Source organism: Rhopilema esculentum, chromosome 12 (assembly GCF_057945365.1).
Source record: "Rhopilema esculentum isolate cy_ngs chromosome 12, ASM5794536v1, whole genome shotgun sequence".
NCBI classification, from domain to species: Eukaryota; Metazoa; Cnidaria; class Scyphozoa; order Rhizostomeae; family Rhizostomatidae; genus Rhopilema; species Rhopilema esculentum.
This window is the reverse complement of record NC_142826.1, coordinates 8,364,823-8,384,515: the sequence shown is the minus strand read 5'-3', so window position 1 is coordinate 8,384,515 and position 19,693 is coordinate 8,364,823. Positions and strand designations below refer to the sequence as shown.

The window sequence follows — 19,693 nt, the reverse complement described above, 5'->3', positions numbered from 1 at the left end:
TTCGCCTACTTGACTGCATTCCTAGGTTATGAAAGATATTTAAAATTATCTTGCTTCTGAGCTCGAGACAACATTGGATTACTTGTGATTTCGGATAATACCATCTAAATGTCGGCCTAGCTAATGTGTTTAGAAATTCAAGCTGCCCCATAATTGCAAGTATTAGACAATGCTGTTGTTCCTGAATTCCCACGAAGAAGCAAAAGTGTATGTTTAATGCATTCGAACCGGATTTAATTTAAGTCTGATTGCACTCTTTTGCTGTAAAGAAACCACTTTAAAGTTGCGATTTCGAACTGTAATCTGATTTTATAAGATGGAGTTGTAATAATTAGGTTAGAGTCTCTGTTCTAACGAAAATGACACGCGAAAACTGGCTTGTTTTTATTTTCAATGGCACCATAGTCCAGTAATCGAGGCGTCACGAAAGACAAGTTGCCCTTTTACATGTCTTTAGAGGCTTTTCTTCCAAACTGAAGTGAAGTTTTATCCACAGGGCCCGCGCCACCGATTCTAAAGGGGGGGGGGGGCAAAAAGGGGGTTACCTATTTAAGGGGGATTTGATATCTATAGTTAGCAAGAAAAGTGGGGGCCGTGGCCCCCCGCCCCCCCTGTGGCGCGGCCCTTGATCCAAGCAACAAAATCCTTTAGAACCTATTTGTAACAATGAAGGATGTTTTTTTTCAAAAGGAAACGGACTTGAGAAAAAATTCAGGAACCATGTTACTACTGACCACCCTCAACTTTAAGAAACTGCTCGAAAATCAACCACTTTTAAAGATGGGATATGAATAATTCTTTTCGACGATTTGACGTCCATTTTATGAACGAAGAATGAGTACATAGTCTACTCAATTTACAATTAAGATAGAACGAAAAGCTCCTTGCGACTGATTAGCTGTTGTATTTCATGGTATTTGATGAAAATTTGTGTGCTTCTGAAAAGAAACATCGAGAAATGTAGAGGGAACCAGGGTATCACAAAAGATAAGACATGAAGTACTAGGATCTCGGATTGCTTGATTAAAATTTGCGAGACATTTGGGGCCTTGTTCAAATTTCGAAAACTGCCAATTGAAACTAGATTAATTTCTCCAATGAAATAAAGTTATCACCTTCCCCCCTTCCTGGGGGAATTCTCAGAAAAGAATCAATCTTCCACTGTGCAAAAGTGTCGCAGATGATAAAGTAAATAAACAGATGCCCCAAATAGGCAGAACCTTCTACTCTTCGGGATAGAAGTGTTTGAGGCTGCGCGCAGGCTAGAACCTGTTCAATGTTTTTGTTGCGTCTGTGAAGGAGCAATGTCTAGAAGAAGAAGTATCGGGACACAAGTGCAAGCGAGTAAAGATTTCTGCTAATGCTTGTTTGCAAATGTTGGAATCAAAGGTTTTTGCAAACTGCTCTTTAGTGAATTTTCAGTTTTTTTGTGGTTTGGTGCAATCCTCAGGTAAACATACCAGTGCCTCCACAAACAGCAGAAATAATTCGCTTTGCATTGCGCTTAAAACTTTGCTTTGAACGAATTTGGTTAAATTGTTATCGATTTAACTCTGTTAGCACAAAATTTGACCTAACTCTGAGACCTAAATCTGGAAATTACATAAAAGCACTCAGGTTTTCAGTGTGAGATACGAGAGAAAATATAGAACAAGGAAGGATATTTGAATGATAGAATTCCAGTGTTGTGTTTGCTATTTTTTTGCAAAGCAATTGCAGCTCTAAAAAACTTTTTTCTTGACTGTTCAAAAGAATTCACTGGAAGTTTAAAATGCCCGTACGGGCGGAAGAGGTATGAACCACACAGATCATTCTAAGTAAATTGGAAAAATGATTTCGTAATTCACTTCATTTCGATTCAATTCAATTTGTTTAAATTCATTATTTGTTAATAAAGATAGGCAAATAGTAAAACTTTGAGTTTTTTGTGCGTGGACCGTTTAATAGAAAATGCCGGATTTCAGTTTCCATTAGGAGTGGTTTAATCCAAATCAACCTCGATTAACCTGGAGCCATATAAAATAATTATTTCGATACCCGGCAATGTTTCCGCCTGCGGGTTGTCAAAGATTCAGTTAGCTGCTTGTGACTGAACGTTTTTCGAAGTTTCCGAATAAACGGGCTTATGTATGTTTCTGAAGTGAATTTCCGAAGTTTGTGAATAAACGGGCTTACGTCTTACGGAGTTTCTGAATAAACGGGCTTATGTTTTCAACGAAATGTCTCCAAAAAAGTATTTTTGAGAAAACTTTCGTTTTTAGTATGAGTCCTGATTTGGAGCCTCAATTGTGCGGCTAATGCTTTAAACCCATGAGCTGTAGTATTTTCCGAATGGTTTATTTAAGCTTATCATGTATTTATCAAACTTTTTTGTATTGCAGGTAACGGAAGAAATGTCAGCTTTAAGACCAACTGGCAGGCCAGGTATCCATGTAGATGTACCGGAGAAACCAACGAAGAAACGCGAAAGTGGAACAACTGGAAGTGTTTTCAAATCAGCTGAGCTTTCTAACAAAACCATCAGTGACGAGTCTCATGAAACAGCTGGCCTGGTAACTACGCCAAAGACAACCAGTGAGGTCAGGACAACATCTGCAGCCAGAATGACGTCGTCTCGTGAGTCAAGTGCACGCATGAGTTTGACTACAGCTGCACCAGAGATCCAAATCACGACCGAGGAAATTATAGAAAAAGCTGGAAAATCTACAGAAAAACCTAATATATCTAAGACTGAAGCAACTAGAATGCAAGAAACTACCGAAGACAAGGAGATTTCAATGACTGAAGCAAGCACGACAGCTAAGTCTAAAACAACATCCAATGAGAACAAGATATCAACTAGAGTTGGCAAGGAAACTGGGACAACTCCAGCGGGGAAGAAAGCCAAAGAAGCTGCTAATGAACTAGCAACGAAGGAGATACATACGAAAGATCAAACTACAAAAGAAAAGAAACCAACCAAAGCCACTAGCAAAGAACCTTTGGTGAAATCAGAACCGATATCTACCACTATTAGTCCAAGAAAGGCGGAAATGCTTTTGACTACTACCGTCAAACCAACATACCTCAATACTGCCAGAAGCTCGGTTAAAAGGTTTTCTAGCATCTCTTCTGGCACCATTAGAAGTGGTGCATTTATTGTCTGGGGTAAAAGGAGAAGAACTGTTCGCCCAGTTGGATACTTTGCAACAACAACACAACCATGGTCAACAACAACGAAATCTCCTACAATCTCTTCCGAAGTAAAATCAATAACAGAATCTTCATTACTTGAAAAGTTATACACGCAAACAGTGGATGAAACGACAGCTGGAGCATTTAGTACAGAGCGAGCAACAACAGAGACAACGCCAATAAAACCGAGAATTGCAAATACAGCCAACTCGCAGACAGACAAAGTGGAGCTACAGACAACAGTCCAGAAGACAACTCTGCTGACAAAAGCACACGTGCAAGAGACAGAATCAGCAACAACAAAAGTGCCAACTGAGGCTTTTACTACCAAAGGATCTGTTACAGATGCTTCAAAGTCAGTGGTGAAAGACGTTGCTGCTACTGATGCAATAACTGCAAAAGCATTCGTCACAGATGCTGTTGCTACTGATGCACCTGTTACTGATCCAGTACCAACCAAAGAAGCTGTCACCGATGATGTCAACACTGATGAAGCAACTACAAAATCAATCGTCACAGAAGCTGCTGTCACTGATGCAGTCACTACAAAAGCTGTTGCTACTGATGCACCTGTTACTGATCCAGTACCAACCAAAGAAGCTGTCACTGATGGTGTTGACACTGATGAAGCAACTACAAAGTCAACCGTTACAGAAGCTGCTGTCACTGATGCAGTCACTACAAAAGCTGTTGCTACTGATGCACCTGTTACTGATCCAGTACTAACCAAAGCAGCTGTCACCGATGATGCTGGCATTGGTAAAGCAGCTACAAAAGTAATGGTCACTACAAAAGTAACTGCAAAAGCAGTGGTTACAGATGCTGTTACTACTGATGCACCTGTTACTGATCCGGTACCAACCAAAGCAGCTATCACTGATGATGTTGACACTGATGAAGCAACAACAAAGTCAACCGTCACAGAAGCTGCTGTCACTGATGCAGTCACTACAAAAGCTGCTGCTACTGATGCACCTACCACTGATCCAGTACCAACCAAAGCAGCTGTCACCGATGATGCTGGCATTGGTAAAGCAGCTACAAAAGTAATGGTCACTACAAAAGTAACTGCAAAAGCAGTGGTTACAGATGCTGTTACCACTGATGCACCTGTTACTGATCCGGTACCAACCAAAGCAGCTATCACTGATGATGTTGACACTGATGAAGCAACTACAAAGTCAACCGTCACAGAAGCTGCTGTCACTGATGCAGTCACTACAAAAGCTGTTGCTACTGATGCACCTGTTACTGATCCAGTACTAACCAAAGCAGCTGTCACCGATGATGTTGACACTGATGAAGCAACTACAAAGTCAACCGTCACAGAAGCTGCTGTCACTGATGCAGTCACTACAAAAGCTGTTGCTACTGATGCACCTACCACTGATCCAGTACCAACCAAAGAAGCTATCACTGATGATGTTGACACTGATGAAGCAACTACAAAGTCAACCGTCACAGAAGCTGCTGTCACTGATGCAGTCACTACAAAAGCTGTTGCTACTGATGCACCTGTTACTGATCCAGTACTAACCAAAGCAGCTGTCACCGATGATGCTGGCATTGGTAAAGCAGCTACAAAAGTAATGGTCACTACAAAAGTAACTGCAAAAGCAGTGGTTACAGATGCTGTTACTACTGATGCACCTGTTACTGATCCGGTACCAACCAAAGCAGCTATCACTGATGATGTTGACACTGATGAAGCAACTACAAAGTCAACCGTCACAGAAGCTGTTGTCACTGATGCAGTCACTACAAAAGCTGTTGCTACTGATGCACCTGTTACTGATCCGGTACCAACCAAAGCAGCTATCACTGATGATGTTGACACTGATAAAGCAACTACAAAGTCAACCGTCACAGAAGCTGCTGTCACTGATGCAGTCACTACAAAAGCTGTTGCTACTGATGCACCTACCACTGATCCAGTACCAACCAAAGCAGCTGTCACCGATGATGCTGGCATTGGTAAAGCAGCTACAAAAGTAATGGTCACTACAAAAGTAACTGCAAAAGCAGTGGTTACAGATGCTGTTACCACTGATGCACCTGTTACTGATCCGGTACCAACCAAAGCAGCTATCACTGATGATGTTGACACTGATGAAGCAACTACAAAGTCAACCGTCACAGAAGCTGCTGTCACTGATGCAGTCACTACAAAAGCTGTTGCTACTGATGCACCTACTACTGATCCAGTACCAACTAAAGCAGCTGTCACCGATGATGTCAACACTGATGAAGCATCTACAAAATCAATTGTAACAGATGCTGCTGTCACTGATGCAGTTACTACAAAAGCTGTTGCTACAAATGCACCTTTTACTGATCCAGTACCAACCAAAGAAGCTGTCACTGATGACGCTGGAACTGATGAAGCATCTACAAAAGCAATGGTCCATACAAAAGTAACTGCAAAAGCAATGGTCACTACAAAAGTAACTGCAAAAGCAGTGGTCACAGATGCTGTTCCTACTGATGCACCTGTCACTGATCCAGTACCAACTAAAGCAGCTGTCACCGATGATGTCAATACTGATGAAGCATCTACAAAATCAATTGTAACAGATGCTGCTGTCACTGATGCAGTTACTACAAAAGCTGTTGCTACAAATGCACCTGTTACTGATCCAGTACCAACCAAAGAAGCTGTCACTGATAATGCTGGTACTGATGAAGCATCTACAAAAGCAATGGTCACTACAAAAGTAACTGCAAAAGCATTCGTCACAGATGCTGTTGCAACTGGTGCACCTGTCACTGATCCAGTACCAACCAAAGAAGCTGTGACTGATGATGCTGGTACTGATGAAGCATCTACAAAAGCAATGGTCACTACAAAAGTAGCTGCAAAAGCAGTGGTCACAGATGATGTGGCTACTGATGCACCTGTTACTGATCCGGTACCAACCAAAAAATCTGTCACTGGTGATCTTGGCACTGGTGAAGCAACTACAAAATCAACAATATTAAGTAGCATTCTACCGACCGATTTCCCTGAGTATTCTACTGCAGGAGCATCCGATCTCTTGACAGAATATACAACAAAATTCTACACTGTAGTTCCAGAGCTGACTCTTAAAACTACAAGTGCAGCCAAATTAACGACGGAAGATCCTGTTTTTATTACTACACTTGCGGATGCTCTAAAAGACTCTAAAGTTTCACCAACGATTACCCCGTCAACAAAAGACCGAACAGCTGAGCCGAAGCAAAGTACGCAAAGTCGGATGCAGACCAGCATCAAATCAACAGCAGCGCCTTATAGTGACGTACCCTCTACACCAGTGTTGAGAAATACAGCTGAACCTAGAAGGCCATCAAGTAATTCGGTATCAACAGTGGTATGTGTTCACCATGCTTTGGTGGTAGAATCTAACGCAATTTTGGTTGCTTTTCCTCACGTATCATGTGATTTAATGTCTGGAGTGCTTTTAGATGCATCTTCGCAAATGTTGATAACTCAATATTAGACAATTTAATGTAAAAATTTTATTTTTTATGCAATTTTTTATGAGTTGAGATGTTATAAGAAGAAATTCTCCCTAAGAAAATTTGCCTATATTTTCACAACATGGCATCTCCCTTTTTAGATATTTTTATATATTTCTGGCACGGTGACAATATCGGTCAACCCTTGATATACTTTCCTTTTACATTGCCCATCTCATACATATCAAAAGATTCCACCTGTTTAAGTGAGCATAACCTTCAAAGTCTCTGTAGTAGCAGAGTGAAAGGTTTTGACCTGCCGGGTTCACATACGTTAGAATCAAAGGAGAACCACGGTTCCTATATGATGGAAAATAATTCAAGCTAACATGTTTGAAAGCTAGAGAACAGACTATTATTTCTTAGAGAAGACCTCTTAGAACTAAATTTTCTTGAAGTTTCATTGTCAGACGGTTACCAGTTCATATTGATAGACACAACATCCACTCTTTTCTACTGAAAGTAAAATGATATTTTGGCACGTCAAATTTTTCTACTTCACACTTAAAACTGGTATTAATACTTGTGATGCATGAAATTTTTTCATCTCTTCGATCAACTATTTTCTCTTTGATTTTCTCTTTTTGTTAGTTTTTTTCTGTATTATTAACAAGATATGTCTTTACATGCCTTGGTTGCAGATATTATCTCATAATCAATATCCGTTCATGTTCTCACCTAAACTATTTTAACAGCCTTTGCCATTGAATCGAACACTCTCTTTCTCCAAGGGCCTCAAGGGTGACCCTGGTGCTCCTGACCCTTCAAAACCTACGGAAAAAGGCTGTAGCTCTAAGGAGAAACTCGATTCCAAGGTATGTTTACTTGGTAGATTAATCTGGTGTCTAAATTAATCTTTAGGTATTTTGACGACGTAAGAGTGACTGGAATGATTTTATTTTCCTTATTTTTGGTGCAGTTTGACTGTGTTTTTAAAAGAAACTGTACTTTCTTATATTGTGCAAACATTTTACCTCTCATATAAAGATTCTTTGATTTCCCTGTACCTTAGACTTTTAAGCAGTATTTCGAGGCTGTTCCCTTGTCTTTGTGGTATATGATTCTGACTATGCGTGAACTATGCAATGCCAACGACTGAATGATCTAAATCGCAAGTGGTAAACACATGATAAGAAATATGAGATTTTTCGAAATATTGAGTGGTTTTGGTTTTCATGCCAGTGGAATCATAAATCATCCAAAAGGATTTAGATGGCTACAATGATATCAGATTGTTTCAAGGTGTTTTTTGAATTTTGTTTATGGAGCAAGTATTATAGCTTTATTAATAACCCTCTTTTTTCTTATACTGAATGATGGTGATTTATTGAGGTCTTTAGAACAGGACTGTAAAACAGAAGTTCCAAGCCTGGAACAGCTATGTGAACACCCGAGAAAATTAAATATGTATATTAACAAAAAACTTATATATAGTACCATCACCAATGATTTTTACTTTTTTCGCTCCTATTTAATTTCATTACTTTATTCCTTATGTTTTGATCATAATATTAACAGTAGTTGGCTATCCACATTCTAATTTTTAAAGGATGGTCCTTTTTCTTCTCTTCAGCAAGTATTAACCTTTTTGGCCAATTATTTTGGGCCATGTTTTGAATTTGGGCCTAGAATATGAGTCCGTTAGATGCTCCTATTTTAGCGGAATAATTTCTTCAATACTCACGCTTTAGCGCTTTTGTGGTCACTTTTAAAATGTAACCTTTTAATCTTTGATTTGGCACTTTGACAGGACTCTGTTTCACTTTAAGGCGTCAGTTGACAAGATGACACCTTCCCCGAAGGCCTCTTTGTGTGGGAATGAAAAGGGAATGAAGGTAGGAATCTTGATTTCATTATTGGTACATTCTTGAGATAGCATGAGTCCTCTTGATGAAGCAAAACACTTCAAATATAACCAAAAGGCTTGAAAACATCTTAAGTGGAGGGATCGACATTTTGTGGAATCGAAACTGCACTCAACATGAATAAGCTGACTTCTGTTTGCAAAATTTTGATTCAGTGCACATGATTTGCTGATTCACACATTAGCTACATTGGCCAAGAGAGTAGTTTTCTTGCTAAACCGATTTTCAAGTAGTTGTTTTGGTGTGGTAATTGGACGTTAACGGATAATTTCTCGTTTGTCAGCAATTTCCTCTTCATTTTAGATTATGCAGCCCCAGAATTTTTTTGAGAAACTAACCCTATGATGCTTGGTGGTCTTGCATAAATCGGAGTTTTAGCATTGCCTTGATTTGAAAATGATTGTCAAATAAAAAAAGAGGCATTTCGAAGGCCCCAGGGGCTTATTCGCAGGAATTTACTTCTGTATAAAATTGCAAAATTGTCCGTCTTTTCTTTCAAATTCCTTCCATACTAATAATGGCCTTGAAATTCTGGAGTTGTTTAGTGCCTTGATTTTATATTTCGTGTATTAGTTTGTACCTAGCATTTTAGGAAGAGAGAGCATGTAAAGTATATTGCCAACTTAGGTGCAGAAGTCGGTAACTTGCATGCTCTTTACCTCAGAATTTGGGGACATTTACCCCTGTTTAATACCTCTCTCTTCGATGCATTGTCTATTGTAAATTCAAAAACAATCTTCTTCATGTCCTGTTTAATTAGGCCCTGACTTCTCGCTTTCATAGTATTGCATAGTACAACAGTCAGTATTTTCTTTCCTGAAAACGGTATATTTGTTGCTTGTTATTTGACCACCTAACAATTGAAACTACTCTTTCTCAAAAATAAACCCCACTTGCACAAATGACATTATTAATCCGATTAAGTCGGAATCAAATACATACTTTGTTTCTTTATTTTGGATGGATGGTTTTGTGTTGCATGAGAAATTCGATTCCATCTCGTACGCACCACAGCCAGTAGAATGTACTCTAGCTTGCTGAGGCCTTTGGGCCATTAAAAATATTTTGATACTGGAGAATGACACGCAGACAAAATGGAATCTGATGTCCTGCGATTTCGCAAAATAAATTGAAGTTAATCTCATCCGGAGGTTTAGCAATGTCAGTACGGAGCTGGTTTACTTTATATTTGTTAAAGATAAGACGCAGTTCAGCGAATGTGATCGGGAAACCAGGAGTTCAAGCCATGCTGTAAAACTCCATTCTCGTTTATCTGGTTAATATTGTGGGATATCGTTATTTGGTGAACATTCATCCAGGGTCAGGTTTCACGAAGTCAAAGGCGTATTCTGCTTTTTGGCGCTTGCATTGCCAGTGGTAGACCTTTTGCTCTGTCTCCTGATGACTATCAGTCATGTATTGCTGGTTTGTCTGGCTATAGTCAGACTCGTTTTAATTAAGGTATGCGATAAGTCTTGAAATTAATTGTTGTTTAACAGGACGCTAACAAAAGACGATCATCTTTGGTATTTGTTTCAGCTATTTTCACGCGTGTAAAATTTGCACTTACAGTTTCTCTTCCCTAATTCGGGCTGGTATCTTTCGATACCTTCTTTTGTTTCCAAATTCCCCGTCACATGCTTTATCATTATAAACTTCATCAAGTGGTTGCACATGCTATATCACTGTATATTTTTCATATTGACCTTCGTATATTAGATCGCAGGTAATTCTTTAGGTCATCAATATTTATAATGCATATAGAAATATAAAAATATACAAAATTCTTTTTAGGGTGATACTGGGCCGAAAGGCATTATGGGATCCCCTGGACCACAGGTACGGATAAAGAAGTTTCTTTTAAATTTTGATTCATTGCTTTTTTCACTTGCTATCATTTAGCAATATGAAATATGCTATCACTTAGCACCTTGTATGCATCGATGCAAACGAGCCAAATCTTTATGTTACACTCCTACAACATCCTGCCTAAACAATGCTTCAACAGCTTAAAAGATATCTTGTCCAGGGCAACCTGGAAAAAGGGTAAAGCGCGTTTTTGAAAAAATATTAATGCTCTTTTGAGACATAATTAGCTGAATATATAATAATATAATAATAGTAAAAAATAATTTGTTTAAAGTTGGCGTACTATATGAAAGTCTAATAGCTATAAAGAAGCTAGTTAGGACCAACTATCTATTAAGAATTAGTATAAAAGGAATATATGGTACAATGTTAAAACATTTTGTGTTATGGTATTCTAAGTAAAAGTTTCAGTACTAAAGTGATGGCTTTTTTTGAGTGTAATAATATTCAAAAGCTAAACTTAGAGTCGATCAAAAATTTGCTATGAGAATTATTCAGCCTGCAATGATGGTTGACTTTCCTTCGAACCTTAGATCATATTTACATGCATCCCCCAACCTTCTTGCAAATTTACCAACCTTTTTTGAGCAAAAGTGACGTATGCAACGAACCCCACCATAAGACAGCAGACACTGTTAGTCATTGTCTTTTGTTTCGCACACTAGAAAGAAAAATCAATTTCTTAAATGAGTTTGATCATTTTCTTATCCCCACTAATCGTTATTTCTTACATTTATTTCTCTTCATCGTCATGTATGATGCAAAAGCATTTCATTGCGGGTTCCTGGGCCTTATTGTATAAGTTCCAGTCAAAATTTTCACCAAACATTGTTTCAATCGGTAGAATGCCGCCAAAAGCAGCCTTCTAAGATGGCTTATTATGGATATTAATTAAAAAGGGGCGGACGAGACTGTTCTTATCATAGCAATCATGTAACATTTGTTTAAGGCTTTGATTTTACTTGAATCTTTTCCGGGCTATCTATCACCGTTTTATTCCGATGCGAAAATCCAATTCACCTCTTTTGATCTCTTCCTTTCGGAAATTAGGGTGAAAAGGGATTTCAGGGTATGAAAGGACAGAAAGGAGAAGAAGGGCTCATGGGAAAGGCTGGGAAAATCGGATTTCCAGGAGCCAGAGGACGCAAAGGATCTAAAGGAGAAAATGTAAGTTTTGCGACTGTTTGTCCTCAAAATACAAAAAACGCCAATGGTTATAGTTTAATGCAGCAATCTCTCAACATCCCTCAAGTACAAAACATAATTGATAACGCGAGTTGAAGTCAGGCGAAAATAAATGTTTTAGTCTTGAGTTTGGTTTAATTTTTATTAAATGGATCTATTTTGAAATAAGGCCCTACATAGCTAAACGAATGTTATTTGTGACACAAATTGGGGTCTTGATCCCCAAGTTTGAAAAGGGTTTTTTTATCTCTTCTTTTCTTCATTTTAGGGCTTGCCAGGAATATATGGTAGACCTGGTGTCAAGGTAATTTATTGATGCACCAACTTTTAAAAGGTTGTTTGTCTTTGAGTATGCCAAAGCGGGTATTCAAGAGAATAAGTAGTGCTTTAGGTTTTGATAAACACATTGGGAAGATCCAAGATAAGGGTCGCTGAAAGATGGGAAGTTTTTAGCACGCCCCTCCCTGCATTTATCACCTACATTTTTGACACTGAAAACCTCAACTAGAGTCAACTTTATTCTTACTCCGGAAACCTTCTTTAACTATATATATTTATAGATAAAAAGTTCGTGCCTCAACCTTAGTTAATCATTGTTTAAAAGAATGACTGTCTCTGAATTTGATATTGACACTGAATTCGAATGACTCTCTCAAATTGTTTTATTTATTTTCTATTATTTGACAGCCTTTAATATCGATCAGTTGTTTGATAAAAGCACACATCATGCTTTATCTATGGAGTGTCAGTACAGTAAAATCAGCCTGGATTTTACGAAATGCATAGTATATATTCACTTCTTTTCTTCAGGGACCGAAAGGGGAGCAAGGAAGTAAAGGCGATAGAGGTTTTAATGGTCCCGTCGGTCCTAAGGTAAAATCTTGATAACATCACACCAGGAAACCATTTCTTAGGTATAAAAGTAGATTTTAATGAGTTGAAAATAATTTTATCGAAATTGTTTTAAGAACATTGCATAATATATCAGAAGATACCAATCTAAAAGGATTTGCAATGTAATGAAAGTGTAACTGAACTAACTGTTAATATGCCTATCTAGCCAAAGCTCGCAATCCTGTTTTATTAGCCAACCTAACGGAATTCATCCTGCAGATAAGGAATTTGATATTTTGAAGAGCATCTTTATGTTTGTTGCAAAGTTCTGAAAAATAAAATTCGCCACAAATTTCGTCTTCGAATACATTGTATAGTTTTAAATTGCGAATGTTGGCATTTCGACAATTGAATTGAATTACAAGAAGCAGAATTTTCGATTTGGTGGTAGTGCTGCATAATTTTGACGTCACAAAATATTTCTAATGACCTCGCCCTAGTCATCAGAACTCTTCGTATTAGTCCGGCTTTTTGTCGGAAAGTGGCAACTGTTTAACCTTGTAACTTAATTAATAATTGGAACTTCGCAACAATAACTGTTAAAAAAACGATCTTACATCTTTTAAGTCATTAAAATATTTACAATCTTTGGCTGGAGATGCCCTTCAAAAAATGCGGAATTTTTTAGGGAGAACAAGGAGATCCTGGGTTTCATGGGCCAATGGTAAGTACACTTTTTATTTAGTTTGTTTTTTCCTCTTTCAAGTCTGTTTTGCTCCTTATATTTGTTTGTTTGTCATGTTTGTATATAGATTCAAAGTGCTTGAAAGTTTTTTTTGATCAACAAACTTTTTATTTTACTAGATCTATTCATTTGTTCAAAAACTTAATAAGGAAACTCAACGTTTAGATTATTTCAGACACCGTCTTTCTCAGTGAGTAGCAAGAATTTGATTCTGTTACCGTAAAGAAGATTTTCTGTAAGATATTTGCTTTTTCTGAATTTCAGGGGCCTTCTGGCAAAAAAGGAGATCGTGTTTCGAAACGGGAACTCGAAGCTGCAATTATTGATGTGAGTGCAGTTTAAGTAATTTCTGAACAGAAGTTCATTGTTAGGGAATAGTTACGCGTGTGGTATGCTACACAGCTTCATAATTATTGTTTGTCTATTAGTTTGCCTGTGTGTTAGATTACCAGCTTGAAAAGCATTCTCGCTGATGTACCAATATGAATCTCTTTGTGAGTTGAAGGACTTATATTTAAAGTTTGTCCTTTTTTGGTAGGTACTGTCAAACCAAGTAGAAGGATGCTCAAAAATCGAAGAGTTTGATATCCCTAAGGAGACCGGTGTAAAGTCTTTTCACCTTGATGTGAGAATTTTTCCTATAATTATGTATATATAGAAGTTTTTTAAATACTCATTTATTGCTTTTGTTAATCATAAGATTCACTATTATTTGAGTCCTATTATTCTAAGTTCGAGTCCAACTTTGGTTTGAGTCATGCCCTGGCTCCAGTCCAGACCTGGTTTGCGTCCTGCCCTGGTTTCAGTACTACCCTGGTTCCACTACTACCCTGGTTCCACTACTACCCTGGTTCGAGTCCTAACCTGGTTCGAGTCTGGTCATGGTTCGCGTCCTGCCCTGGTTCGAGTCCTAACCTGGACCCAAGCCTGCCTTGGTTCGATTCCTGCCCTGGTTGCGTCTTTTATAACTATAAAATATAAAAAATCTTCTATCCACTCAAGGCTGTAAAATTGCATGCTCGCTTATCTGGTTAACATTGTTTTATATCGTTATTTAATGAACATTCATCAATCAGGTATCATGAACTCGAAGGCATTCGCACATTTTTGGCACTTTCATTGCCAGTTGCGGACACTGCTCTGTTGCCTGATGCCTTCCAGGCTTGTTTATCAACATTGCGCCTGCTCAGTCGCATGATTTTCTGTATAGAGGTTTCTTTGTTTGTTAATTATGTGTCTTTAACTCCTACTTCTTTTACACCATCAAAACCCATTGTGGTTATCTTGATTTGCTTCATCCTTTTCTTATCGGTGATAAATTCCATACCTGCTTTTCACACACTGACAAATCTTATTTCAGCTGGGATCAGGACCTCCAGGTCTTCTATGGGTGAGTTATTTTAAACTGCATTTTGTATCAGGCCGAGTAGTGAGAAACCACCTTTTATTTATTGGGAGTTTCGGTTTTCTCAGTTTTTGCAGCGACAACGACGGTTGTCCAAAAAACATATATAACATCAATAAATTCATCGAGACAAAAAGATTTGCAAGAATACTTACGTTTCAATTATTGATTAACTTTCATTCCTATTATTTACAACAGTTCAGATTCTAAACTTTAATCTACGATTTTTATATATCGCGCCTTAGTTATATTAGTTAAAAGCCTTTTTGTTAGGTGCATTTTTTCTTTCCTTTTCATTGATAAAAAGAAGATTATTTATTGTGTTTTAGGCGAATGCCAAAACAAGGCCTAGAAAGGTAAAGGAAATTTCACTGTTTTTCTTCCTGCACAAGATTGTTTGGCTTGAAAGAATTTTCTTGACAAATGAGAATAAATTTCTATATAGTAAAGAATCTCACTTAAAATTGCACCTGTGGCGTAGTGGATAACACGGCTGCTTCTCGCCATAGTTGATAGACACAAACAGACTCGAGCCTCACTGTGGGCTAACATAAGCAACATAAAAACCAGAAAGGCCTAGGTCCCTTGAAACAAAACTATTGTTTGTCTTGGTATCGGTTTGTCTACTGCAGGGGTCGGCAACCTTTATAAAACAGGGGGCCAAATTTGAGTTTTGAAATGCATACGAGGGCCGCAACTCAAAATACAGTATAATTTTAATAACCTAACTACTAATCTAATCAATAAAAATGTGTCTATCGGAAAATGTACTGTAACGTGGAAGCTGTACGTAAATACAAACATAGATGTAAAGTACATGTTCACTGTTCAGTGTATTACAAGAAGCTAATGTGCAACTTGGTGTTGCACGTCCTTGGCCAACTTCTCAATATTTGGCAGAATTGTTGATGTTGGCAGCCGCAAGTTGCCTTCAAGGTGCTGATCAGTCATGCGAGATCGCAGCCGACTCTTCGCATGCTTCATCTTTGAGAAGAGACTTTCGCAAAGGAGAGAAGTACTTCCAAACATGCAACACATCTTCTTGGCATGCTGCACCAGACCTTGATATGAACCATCATCCACCATGGAGATACTCCATATAAAACGGGATTATCTGAGTTTCCTTCTATTTCTGTTTCAATTCACTGGTACCCTGCAGCTCGATCAACTTCATTTGAAGATGGAAAGTGAACCAAGTTCCATTGATTCAGCTGAGTTTTCCAAAGATGTAGCATAAGCAGGAACATGACATGTTCATACATGACATTCACAAAATGACAATGGCCTTGAAGCTTCTTCTTCTGCTTGTTCGAGTGACTAGTAATGTTAACGAGGAATGCTAATCTAGGCAAGAATCTAAGATCACTGAATCAATATCGAGCTGACACTCGTGCATTGGGCCACATTATTTACAGGTTAACAGGGGCCTTCCGGGCCACACAAAAGTACCTTCCGGGCCGCATCTGGCCCGCGGGCCGCGGGTTGCCGACCCCTGGTCTACTGGTTTGCCCATGTTTATATTTAATGACAATAGAGTCAGCCGGCTCCTCAAGTTAGGTGGTTGTGCGTTGGTGGTGTGAACTCAATATTGCAAATTGATGACGTAACAAAAACCTATCATTAGAACTAGAACCTACCAAAACATCACGAAATACATCTCCGTGTGCAAAATCAGTTTGATCTGTTAAAGATTGGCTGAGACATGACCACATGAGCCCAGGATCTTTCCCTATCAAGCCACTGTTATTTGGCCCTTCTTGTAACCAGACCAGAACAACAGATATTCATTAGCAAATCCTGGGTCGTTAACTGACCATATCTCAGAAAATCTGTGATATGTTTAATTTGTTTTGCACATCTGTAAGTATTCAACCATCGACTTTTCTATTATGTCACTTCACCACTCTGCTATTCGCATACAAGATATAGCCAGTTTGTGCATTCAGATTTCGTTAGAAGCACTTCTGTGCCGATAAATCAACGATGAAGTGAACTCGCGTTATAAACTATTTTTGTATTGCCACTCTCGGTCTGATTTCGTAAAGCACTTTTGCTGTAACCGGCTAAAAGTGTCTATTCTGTTTTGAGCATATTCTATACATTTCTCTCCGCGTTGAACCTTTTGTTCAGTCTTATCTTATGGAGAGAATTGAAATGTCATAAGATAGACAAATATGTAGCTAGATGGCTGCATTTTTCGCCTACTTTTTGCCTGCATACGCTTATTAATCGTCATTTCACTAACATTACTGTTAAATGTTTTCAGGTTCGCCGCGGACCACCAGGTATATATCCGGTAAGTCTTAAATTTACTGACCTTTTGCACCCTAACGGTATTTGGAGCCAACTCTTTTTCATTAAATACCATGATACTAGATTTAGCGCAGACAAATTTTCCCGAATCTCATGAGAACACAGTTCCTCTTAACTCTACATATTTCTCACTCTTTCCCCCTCAGTTCGGAAGCTATGGTAGATTGTTGACAATGTGATGTAGGACCTTATTGATCTAAATCTTAAAGTGCCTTTTTAACTAGATTTTCAGCATAGCGGTATCAAGCTTTTTAAGAAATGTTGAAGAAGAAGTCTTCCACTGCGTTTTAAAATTCAGTTAACAGAAGGGTCCTATCCAGTTGCTGAAAACAAATCTGCTAATTGCCTCAATCATTTCAAAAGTTTCTGAGTTGAATTATTAATCTTCATTGTAGGATGCTATTGAATCAAAGGGAAAGCTACGAAAATTGGTTGTGTGTGGGCAGAATGCTACCAGAGTCAAATATAACTATGATAGATACCCACTCAATGGGGTGAAAGGCGACAAAGGTGCCAAGGGAATGACAGGCAATACTGGTTTTGAAGGTCCAATTGGTCCCGCCGGAAGACGAGGTGAAACGGGAGCGAAAGGCCAGAAAGGTGATGTTGGTAATCAAGGGCAGAAAGGAGAGCCAGGTCAAAGTATAAAAGTAAGAAGATCGCAGCGATTATCACATTAGTATCGGCTCTGACACGTTTTTTGATATTTTTGATAAATTTTTCTATCTATCTAACTATGATATTTTTCTCTTTTGACATTTCTTATTGTACTATCTATCTAACTATGATATTTGTTACTTAAGGCCTTTTTTTGTTCTATTTATCTAGGTATGATATTTATTTCTTTTGATTAACTTGTTAAATTTCCTCGAAATTAACTTGTTAAATTTTGTTACAGGGACAACATGGTTTAATTGGCTTGCCTGGCCTCACGGTAAGTTTGGTGCAAATTAATTTTCTCAATGGCTAAATTGCAGAACTCTGCCCTATCGGGTATCCATACTAAGTTAATATAGTTAAGTTAGCTAAATAAGCTGGTTACATTAAGTTAGATTATATTGAGTTAATTAGCTTAAGTTATGCTTTGTGCCAAGCTTTGCTTTGTAAGTGATGTTAGTCAGGTTAAGGTAAGTTTTATTAAGCCAGGATAAGCTGTACAATTCACGTTGTCAAATCATTTGAGTTAGCGAGTTAACGTTGAAATAGGTAGACTAATTTTGTCAAGTCACATTGAGCTAGTTGAGTTAGCTGAGTTAAGCAGGTTTATGTTAATCTGGTTAAGTTAATTACCTCAGCTGATGTTTAGTCAATTTTTGTTAAACTAGTAAAGTTAGTGAAGTTGAATTCAGGGAAATCAATTTATGTTCTATGAGTTAAGCTAGGATAATCTAAGCTTGTTATGTTGTGAATTTCGTGAAGTCGGTTAAAATAGGTAAGTGTGTTAAATTCAGGTCTGGTAAGCTATGTTACACCAGCTATTATTAATGCTATGTTTTTTTACTCTTCTCTGCAAAAAGCCCAAGCTAGAAAACTCAATACTTTTCTCAAGTCGTGTGTATCATTGTATTATTACAGAGCACATTTTGACAGCCTTGATGTACAAGAAAATGAACTGCAAATTTGATTGCGAATAGTTAAGTTAAGCTATAGCGTTAGGTTAATGAAAGTTGAGTCGAGTCAAGTCTAACTAAGTACAGTCAACTCTGTGCAGTTCGAACTCACTGGGTGATTGTCAAAATGTTTGAATTAAAAAATTTACGATTTATACGAGTTTTCAAAAATCCAGGACTTTGCCTCATTTATCATTACATTAGCTATATACAACATTTGTCCATTTAATTGCAACTTGCAAAGCAATTGTAAATAAAGAAAAAGCTTCTTTTGTTAACCTATTTGGTCTTTTAGTAAGAATGCCGTTGGTCTTTCAGAGCTCAGCATGGGGCGGGCCAAGATTCCTTGAACGTGGCCTTTTCATCCCCCCCCCCAACTCATCCCCCCCAACACATATTCAAGGAAGTGACTTAAATAACAGCCAATAGTAACAATAATATAAAAATTTCAGCGCGTTTAAAGAAATGAAGCAGTTGTATTGCCAGCTTATTCAAACTAGAATGGTTATTTTCCATAGAGGACCGACAAAATTGGTCGAATTAAGAAAAACTACAGAGATACGGTGGTTTTTTGTAAGGGTTGTTAGGGGACTTTCAAGGGACCTGAGAATTTTGTTCGAATTAGTAATAGTTCACATTACACATAAAGGAAGATTCGAATATAACTCCTGCAGTTTTTTTGTGTGATACCATTCAAGGCAGAAATTCTCAGTATTCAGACATGTTTTTGTTCTCTATTTTATTTACATTTGTTGCTTCGAACGCTAATTTCTATATTGACTTGCTTATATTGAGAAGCAACTGACTGTTTCTTTTGTTCCATACAAGGGCTTGAAGGGTCAGCGGGGACCTTCAGGAGTTCCAGGAAAACCTGGTAACCCAGGCCTGCCTGGCATCGACGGTGCGCGCGGTAGGGCGGGAGAGAAGGGTGCCGAAGGATCTAGAGGCCAAAAGGGAGAGAAGGGAAACACTGGGCCACGTGGTCCTGCCGGAAACGATGGTGTAAAAGGGAGCACTGGAGCCGGGCTCAAAGGGCCAATTGGCCCAAAAGGACTCAAAGGAGACACGGTGAGGATCCTTTAGATGCAGTATTTATGCTTCCACTTCTATTTGCTGTATAACTGTTAACTTCCAGTATAAACTTATATATTTAATCTTCTTGATTAAATATATAAGACAAATGTTTTTACCTCAG

At 38.2% G+C, this 19,693-nt stretch overlaps 1 protein-coding gene across 8 annotated transcripts in view; it reads left to right on the top strand.

Annotated features, from left to right (window-relative positions):
* Positions 1–19,693, top strand: part of LOC135681348 (uncharacterized) — an 87,905-nt gene that overhangs the window by 61,925 nt on the left and 6,287 nt on the right. The window contains exons 6-22 of one of the 8 annotated variants that reach the window (XM_089111743.1): positions 2,382–4,689; positions 4,825–6,524; positions 7,368–7,487; positions 8,442–8,507; positions 10,332–10,376; positions 11,457–11,573; positions 11,860–11,895; positions 12,402–12,464; positions 13,114–13,149; positions 13,435–13,497; positions 13,709–13,795; positions 14,531–14,560; positions 14,905–14,931; positions 16,842–16,871; positions 17,284–17,538; positions 17,787–17,822; positions 19,327–19,566. In XM_089111743.1, the coding sequence (XP_088967869.1) occupies positions 2,382–4,689; positions 4,825–6,524; positions 7,368–7,487; positions 8,442–8,507; positions 10,332–10,376; positions 11,457–11,573; positions 11,860–11,895; positions 12,402–12,464; positions 13,114–13,149; positions 13,435–13,497; positions 13,709–13,795; positions 14,531–14,560; positions 14,905–14,931; positions 16,842–16,871; positions 17,284–17,538; positions 17,787–17,822; positions 19,327–19,566 (5,259 nt within the window). Of the gene's footprint in view, positions 1–2,381; positions 6,525–7,367; positions 7,488–8,441; positions 8,508–10,331; positions 10,377–11,456; positions 11,574–11,859; positions 11,896–12,401; positions 12,465–13,113; positions 13,150–13,434; positions 13,498–13,708; positions 13,796–14,530; positions 14,561–14,904; positions 14,932–16,841; positions 16,872–17,283; positions 17,539–17,786; positions 17,823–19,326; positions 19,567–19,693 lie in introns of all 8 variants that reach the window. The other 7 variants (XM_089111742.1, XM_089111744.1, XM_089111740.1 and 4 more) reach the window with 7 other exon arrangements.